Source organism: Merops nubicus, unplaced genomic scaffold, assembly GCF_000691845.1.
Source record: "Merops nubicus isolate BGI_N331 unplaced genomic scaffold, ASM69184v1 scaffold49, whole genome shotgun sequence".
Taxonomy (NCBI): Eukaryota; Metazoa; Chordata; class Aves; order Coraciiformes; family Meropidae; genus Merops; species Merops nubicus.
The window spans coordinates 11,373-19,519 of NW_008632777.1; the positions used below are offsets into that span (position 1 = coordinate 11,373).

The window sequence follows — 8,147 nt, forward strand, 5'->3', positions numbered from 1 at the left end:
GAACCAAAGCGCTCATCAGCGACCAGCTGCCAAAAAAGGAAGACAGGGTAAGAGTGCCTGCATGCTGCAAGTACAGTGCTGGTGAATATCTCTCTGCTGTCTTTGTTTCTGTTGTGTTTTCTCTCTTTCATCGTGCCTGTAGTAGTTCCTGGTTTTCTTTTGGGCTTACAAACTTAAGAAGAATCCAGAGCCTTGGAAAAAATGCACATGCAGTAGTGTGCTTTGTTCACATAATTACTATGATTGCGTGTTGAAATGGAGTTAATCAAGCGTGAAAGTGCTCAGCTAGGCTTCTGACTAGTGATTTACACATCTGCTTTATGTGCACTTTTGTATTTCTCTGTGCAAATCCAGTGCAATGTATGTAAATCTCTTGACGTTCTATGTAGGACAGAGTTTTGAATTTGCAGCTTAACACTTTGTGAGTGGAGCAGTATGCTTTTAATTTTAACTCCTTCATTTTTGGTCACGAACTAAAAGGAAATTCCCAAAGCAAAGGCTGATTGTTGATAGATCTGTAATCCTGTTTGTCTAGTGCTCTTGTAAACATTATATGAAGTGATAATACTTTATGACTATAGCTAAGAGCTCTGATAATTTCTTATTACATATATTTGTGCTTTCCTTCTAAGTAGACAAATTCATTAGTTTGCAGCTGTTTATGTTTTCAAAATGTGTTATTTATTCTTCCTTCTTAGTGCATAATAATGTCATTTAAACTGTCTTAACACAAATTAACACAAATGTCAGTCAGTTGCTCTTCTAAATCTAGCAGGTTTTACTCTTTTCATTCTCTTGTTAATGTGAGTATATGTTCAAGTTACTGCTGTATTATTATAGCTCAGCATGGTGCCGCTGCTGTGTGGGTGGCCTAGGTTAAGGAATGATCTTGGGATTTCTGTCTCCTGCTGTTTAAGGCTGAGGATGTCATGGAGATGCCACCCATGGTCTCTTAAGAAGAGGGATAAGAGTTTTGACCATAGCACTGTGTAGATCCTTGCCTTCTCATTGCTTATTCTCCTGTTCTTCCTTGCCTTTGGTAGTGCCCTACAACAGCTAGTGTCTAAAAGAGGAAAGGGGAAATTGAGCAACTGGCAAAGCGGAAGGGAATCCATAGTTACAGTTAGGCGTTTTTCTCTCACTTTTCCTATACATTCACAAAAGCCATACTGAAAGTTTTATAGAAATGTAACAGCAGGTTCTTGTAGCGTGACATTGATACTCTTTGTAGAAATTTCAGAGGGCCTAAAATAAGTAATACGTGTGTTTTGGTTACAATTTCATGCTACTTTGGTGTCAAGCTCCAACTTTCTTTCCTTTGCTGGTAGAATAGTTTCCTGTAGCTATTTCAGCAAAGGTATTCTTGTTCTCTGCCTTATTTTCAATATTTTCAGCGTTCTCTGCTTTGACGGAGTGCTCATTTGCTTTTCATTGTATGCTGTACGTAATTGTGATTTTGGGGTTCTTTCTTTGGCAGATGGTGTACTGCTCCCTGACTGAGTTCCAGAAAGCGGTGTACCAGGCTGTGCTGGAGACAGAGGATGTTAACTTAGTGTTAAGAGCAGGAGAGCCCTGTACCTGCAACAGTGGCCGTAAAAGGAAGAACTGTTGTTACAAAGTAAGAATTTGAACTGTTTGGCTTTGCGAGCATAGTCTTGGTTTTTCAGAGAGACTGCTGATGAAGAGCTCACTGAAATAGCTGCGTGGTAGCAGGGCGTAGGTAGGTGGGAGATCCCAGCTGGAAACATGGGAGTGGCTGCATCACAAGCAAGATGGGGTGAGACACTTTGGGATTACGGCTAAGCTGCTTTGCATGCCCAGAGCAGATGGTTTTTATTTACACAGTGAATTCTTCGTGTGTTGCATTAATAAGCATACCTGTAATGCAGTTGGTGGTACAAGGGTGTTGTCTTGGGAAGTTCAATGTGTGTCAGACAGACTCCGTGCACCTCGGATGGTCTGTGCAGAAAGTGCCAATCAGAGGCATCCTGGATCCTGCAAGCTGTCTAGGCTTTGCCTGTGTTGTAACTGCAGTTGAATTCTCTGCCACTAAATGTGTGATTTGCTTCATTGAATGGAGAACTGTGACAGAAGACATAGAGCACAAGCAGAACTTTGTTCACTAGTGACAGCTTTGCAGATTTCCTCTCTCTGCTCTGGACTTTGACACTTGATTACTCTGGCTTTGTATTTGTTCTGCTTGTATCCCTTAGTAGGCTCAGATGAAGCGAGTCGTTTAAACGTTCAGATGCATATTCTCATACTTGCTTCTCCCTGTTTTCCTTCTAGCCTGTTTTGATTCTTTTGTAGTGTGTTTTGCATTCTTGTTTTCTCCAAATGATGTAGCTTATACAGTGTTCTGCATCTTTCTTTAAAAAGAATCCCCCTATCAGCCTGTTCAGTATTCTACGAGTACTCACATTAGTTCTTTGCAGGCTTCTGTGTCTTGTGATGTCTTGTGGAAAAAGTAAAATGCTGTTGAACTTGTTTCACAAAGGATGGTAGGCAGGCCTGCAGATACTTAAGTGCTCTTTTGGACTGTCTTATTCCAAAGTTAAATGCAAAATTCAGTAACTTGAGAAAGGAGACGAAAACAAATATTGACTGAATCAGCCAACCATAACCAGAAAAATAGCTGGTGCTGTTTCTGCTGCTGCATTGTAGAATGTTTGAAGTTGTTTGAATTGTGTTACTTGAGATGTTTATAAAACTTTATACATTTTTAGTGTACAGAAAAGTAAAGTTAGCAGTCATAGAGTAAGAAGCCAGTCATACAGATCTGGTTGATTTACAAGTAAGCCACAACTAAAATTACTGCCTTTTTGTTTACTGAGGGATTCTTAGTTACCTTGGTAATTTCTGTAGATATCACACTATCTGAAATGTTTAGCAAACTATAGATGTGGTTTGGATTCCTTTTTGGAGAAGGTGTTTTCTATTAATGGGATCACAAAGTTGAGGAAAAAAAAATTGCTGCATTTCTGTTAAAAATACAGTATGTATCTCTTTGGGATCAATTGTAGTACCACTTAGAATTGCTAATACATAAAACCTTGTAAGAATAACATCTTAGATTATTTATTATTTTCAAGAGTATTTGTTTGCAAAACTTTTTTTTTTTTAGGTGAATGCTTATGGTGAAACAATTAAGGCACTGCGATTCAGTTACCTGACAATCCTACAGAAGGTTGCAAATCATGCTGCCCTGCTGCAGACAGAAAACACTACCAAGCCGCAGGTTAGTTTCTGAAATATCTAAAAATGGTCTTGTGGAAAATCAGATGAAAACTCTTGGATGAAAACTGCTGCTGGCCTCTTTTTCAAGTCTTAACTAACTGAAATGAAGATATTTTTCAAAATTCATGTCCCATTCAGTAATTCAGAATGCAGCCCTTCTACACAGAAATGTTACACAACAGTATGTTCATTTAGTTGAAGCATATCTGAAAATAAGGGTTATAGAAACATTTGGAGAGTTTTAGGAGGAGAGTAATTTTTAGTGATTTCTAGCAATGCCATTTCTGTTCCATTTATGACAAGTGCCTAGTAAGAGCAAGCCTTTGTCTGAATAAATGACTAGGCAATAAGAACATGGTTTTCCTCATATTCATATTCACACTTCATTCTCACTTCATATTTGGAGCTGAGCTTCTTTAAATAAATGAGAAAGATATTTTAGCAGAAAATGTTCAACAAGACAACAGTATTAGTTAATCTTGTCACTCTGGCAAGCAACTCACAAGATCCACCAATGGCAGAGTTTGCTAGTCTCCAGGGCCTTACACACAGGATAAACCCAAATGTTTTCAGTGGGTGTTTGTTTGTATATTATGTATATAGTTTTTGTTGTAATCACATTTGAGAGTTTAAACAGTGACTGAAGTAACAATATATGAGCATATTAAGACTACTGTCTCTTACAGCATATATGATGTAACTGGTGACTCTTAGAGCATATATGATGTGTGATATGACTTCTCCAAAATCTACTGAAGAAAGTGGTATTTTGTAGTATTTCTTAACTGCAGTATTAAAGTCCATTACATGTGTTAGGTGAGAGATGAGATCTTTTCTGCCTCTCTGGAAAAATACTTAAAAAGCATGTGGTCATATTCAAGTTCAGATCTACCCAGATTCTAGCAGTGGAGCTTTATGTGGCCTTTGAACAGTTTAAATGCATTTCCTGTATTGTTTTCTGTTGTATCAGTGAGACAATGTGGGATTGCCATATTGACTTATCATGTCAGAGGGTGAAGAGAAATGCTGGTAGCCAGCTGTTGTGTAATGCACACCTCAAACCAATGGAGTGCTTGAGACAGCCCATTTGTGCTAGTCCTGTTGTAGTCTCTGCCCAGGAGAAGAAATTATGGGCATCTTTTCTGTAGTAGCTAGAATCCACACTTTCAGACAAAGCTTCTTGTTCTTTTTTTAAATGAAGCAAACTGAAGCACACTGGAGATGTTTTACCCAGGACTTCTGTAGCAAACTGAATAAAAACATGTAACTCTTTCTAAGTTTTGTCTGCAGATCACTTGTTGCAACCTGTTTAACTACATGTGTGACTGACTTATATCCCAGTGTAGCTCTAATTTTTAATGCCTGTTAAAACTTTCTGCTTTTCTTCCAGGAAGCACATATCAAACGAGTATGCAGTCAAGTGTTTGCCAGTTTTCCAGATTTTGTGCAGCTAAGCAAAGATGCAGCCTTTGAAACAATTTCAGATCCAAAGTACAGTGGAAAAATGAAGGTAAAGCTCTTCTCTAGAAGCAAAATAAGTATTAGTAATGATAGTTAAAAAGAAAAATGGGTTTGTAAACTAGGTTTAGGAGCGTTCTGGGGGTGAGAGTAACCAGAGGGTGAGAAGCTATGGAGAGTGGAGTGCAATGTGTTTTTGCTCTCTATAAACCTGGCTAATCACAGTTGCTGGGTTGGGACAGGCAGGCTGGCAGTGGCAGGGCCATGTTTTTGTAACAGTAGTGGTTGTTATCACTTTATTGATTTATTATTATGCAAGCAACATCTTCCTTTTCTTTTGTCACATACATGTGGGAGGCCTGCATCTTAGCACTGTTATATACACTTAATTACATCATAAAAGTCAACTTTATTGTTAAATTAGCTACCAGCAGATATTTAATACATACCTGTAAAAACTAAGTCATGATCTTCAGCTCTGCTTATGAAGCTCTTCTCTCATTGGGTAAAACTGATTTTCATTTCTCTAGAAAGTTGTCTCTTGGGGCTGTTGCACACTTCACTCCAGCATTGTCTTACATCATTTTCATCATATGTTTTTTGACACAGTGGTGAACAACACAGGGAAGCAAAAATGCCTGATTTAAGACAGTTTCCAACATTGTCTGCTTTTTATGCCTGCAGCTTCCTTGCAGTTCCTCAGTTGGGAGGAATCTGTTCTGTCAGAGGCTGCAGCATCTTCTCAGTTGTGCAGCTGGCGGTAGCTGTGTGGGAGGGGTTCAGCCTTTGCTGGTAGCAAACTGAGGTGTCAAGGGAGCAGAGGCTGTGATCTTCTTACGTATGCTGAGCTTCTGCTGAATGCTTGATCCTGGTGAGACGTCAGGCAGGTTAAATGTTTACTTTTCTTTTGACGGTGAGGAGATCCACCCAGTTAGAAAAATGAATCTCTGAGCTACTAGTAGATATAAGTGCCAGGCCGGTTTACCTTTCTGGATAAATTCATAAAATCATTAAAGTTGGAAAAGACCTCTAAGATCATCAAGTCCAACCATCACCCATTGCTACTATGACCATTAAAACATGTCCCCAAGTTCCACATCTACACATTTTTTTGAACACCTCCAGTGATGGTGACTCCACCACCTCTCTGGGCAGCCCATTCCAATGCCTCACTACTCTTTCAGCAAAGAAATTCTTCTGAACATCAATTGCCCAAAGTAGAGATAAGTAGAATGAGATGAGAAATAAGTGATTAAACGTAGTGAGCTACTCATATAGTTCCTGGAGGGCTTTTTGATAGTGAATGCTTATCTTCATTCTATCTCACTAGAGACTTTCCTGATACATTTTACGTTGTGTTTTTTTTTTTTTTTTTATCTTTTAGCTTATCAGTCTATACTGATCAAAATAACTGTATTTTAAGGTATTTTTAATATAGATTGTAGATGACTAGAATTAAAAAACAAACAAACAAACAAACAAACAAACAAACAACAACAACAACAAAAAAAGACAAAGGAACCCATGACCTCCCAAAAACGCAAAACCCAAACCTTAAGTAAGCACATATTCTTGAGAAGAGCAGGCTGGTTGGTTTGTTTGTTTTTGAAGTGTAGTGTATATCATGAGAAACTGGATTTCAAAATACAATCTTGTTTTTTTGAAGTAATATCTGTCTTGAAAAAATATTTCTTTAGTGTGTTTGGTAGGTGAGAGATGAGAAGTGCAATACTGATCTTTGTAGAAAAGCAGGAAAGAAAAGGTTTTAAAATTGCTGTAATTATTTCAAAGAACATTTTATTCCTCTGACATTTAAAAAATTTCAGATCGGACACTACACTGCAATAGTAGTAGGCAAAGGTACAAAGCAGTATGGTATTTTCTTTCCTGTAGTGTAGGAAATTATTAGCTTGTGTCATTACAAGGGCTTCTGCTTATTTGGTTTGGTTTTTAGTTTATGAAATATAAAATAGAAGCATTTTCAAATGCTGCCTTTACGATAGCCAAGAAGACTTAAGTATTTTTCTACTGTTGGTGTCCTTTGGTTTTGTATATATGATGCTTTATTTTACTAATATATGGTGTCTATTTCAGTCCCTTGCAAATTGGATAGAATTTAGCTAAGAATTATTGAAAGAATTGCTTACTTTGAGAGCAATTCATCTGCTTTCTATTTTAAGGGGAACTTGAATTTCATGTCAGTTCATGTAAAATATCAGTATTTTAGTACAAACAATATGCTGAGCCAGTCTGTGCCTGGAAGGAGGAGTATTATGTAGTGGGCCCAGTAGCCGTCGTTGAACGATAAGGATGGGTTTTGAGTCTGTTAATTTTGACTTCAGAGTAAGTATAATGCCAAAAATTGGTTAATTCCTGTCTGGTGGTGTGGTGGCTTTTTTTCCCTACTGATTGCATCAGCGATTTGTCTTGTGAGATAAGATGGTGTAAGTTTTTTGTTTTCTATTCTGAATTTTAAAACAGAAGCTCTATGGGATGCTTTTGGTTTTTATGCTCTAGAAGCAAGGTCGTGCAGAAGGTATTTCATTTAGAAGGTCTTCTTATGATTAGAAAGGAGTCAGGAGAGTCAGCAGACACTAGAGCTTTATATATTTTTAACATGTTTATCTGGAAATAAGAGAAATTATAATAAAATGTTTTTAATAGCTTTGCCCCACTTTACATTTTCTGTTCTATAAATGAAATCTCAAAACTAATCGAAATACTGCTTTAGCTTTCACCTGGTAGTATATAGTGATGATGTATTATTTAGTCCTTCAAATTAAAATTGGTGCTCGTGTCACTGTGGCTCCAGTAAAAGAAATGTGCAAATGTATAAGCATTGATGGTGCACCTGTGACTAGTACATCCCTTGTACAGTGGGAGGTGGGTAACACACAGTGATGTAGCCCGAGCTTCACCTTTTTTTGTGGAATTATCCCCTCATTCTCAGTCATACTGCAGAACACACTACGGACGCTTCCTATTGCAAGGTGAATTTCGTGCCTAGATTTTTAACTTTAAATAGTTGAATATGTGGGAGTTGAAATGAGTGTGCCACCCTATTTGGAAATCGACGTTGTTCTATCACGAATTGAAACAGTGGGGACCTGAAAAGTGTAAGGACAAATAATTCCATTGCATCTGAAACACAAAGATTGCAGATTGTCCACGCAGAAGAATTGGGGGCTGCTTGTAAAAGAAGATGAGTAAGAATAGTTTTAGAAGTCTACAGTAATTCTCATACTACTTTGATTATTTCTACATTTTTGTTACAATTCTGGCTCAGAGACTCTATGATTTCTAAGTGAACAGGACTTCTATTAAATGTCTGGACATTTTGAAGTAATGTTTTTTTCCTTCAGACATACTGTTCTTAATTAATCTAAATCTATTGGGATTAACTATGCTGTATTGATTTTTTTATTTTTGCCTGGCTTAGTATCATTATTTCA

At 37.6% G+C, this 8,147-nt stretch overlaps 1 protein-coding gene across 1 annotated transcript in view; it reads left to right on the plus strand.

Annotated features, from left to right (window-relative positions):
- ERCC6L2 (excision repair cross-complementation group 6-like 2) overlaps positions 1-8,147 on the plus strand; it is a gene marked incomplete at its 3' end in the record, with an annotated part of 30,135 nt that overhangs the window by 11,336 nt on the left and 10,652 nt on the right. The window contains exons 7-10 of the mRNA XM_008947987.1: positions 1-47; positions 1,478-1,618; positions 3,125-3,238; positions 4,628-4,747. The exon at positions 1-47 is cut by the window's left edge and continues 14 nt beyond it. Coding sequence (XP_008946235.1) covers positions 1-47; positions 1,478-1,618; positions 3,125-3,238; positions 4,628-4,747 — 422 coding nt within the window. The remainder of the gene's footprint in view (positions 48-1,477; positions 1,619-3,124; positions 3,239-4,627; positions 4,748-8,147) is intronic.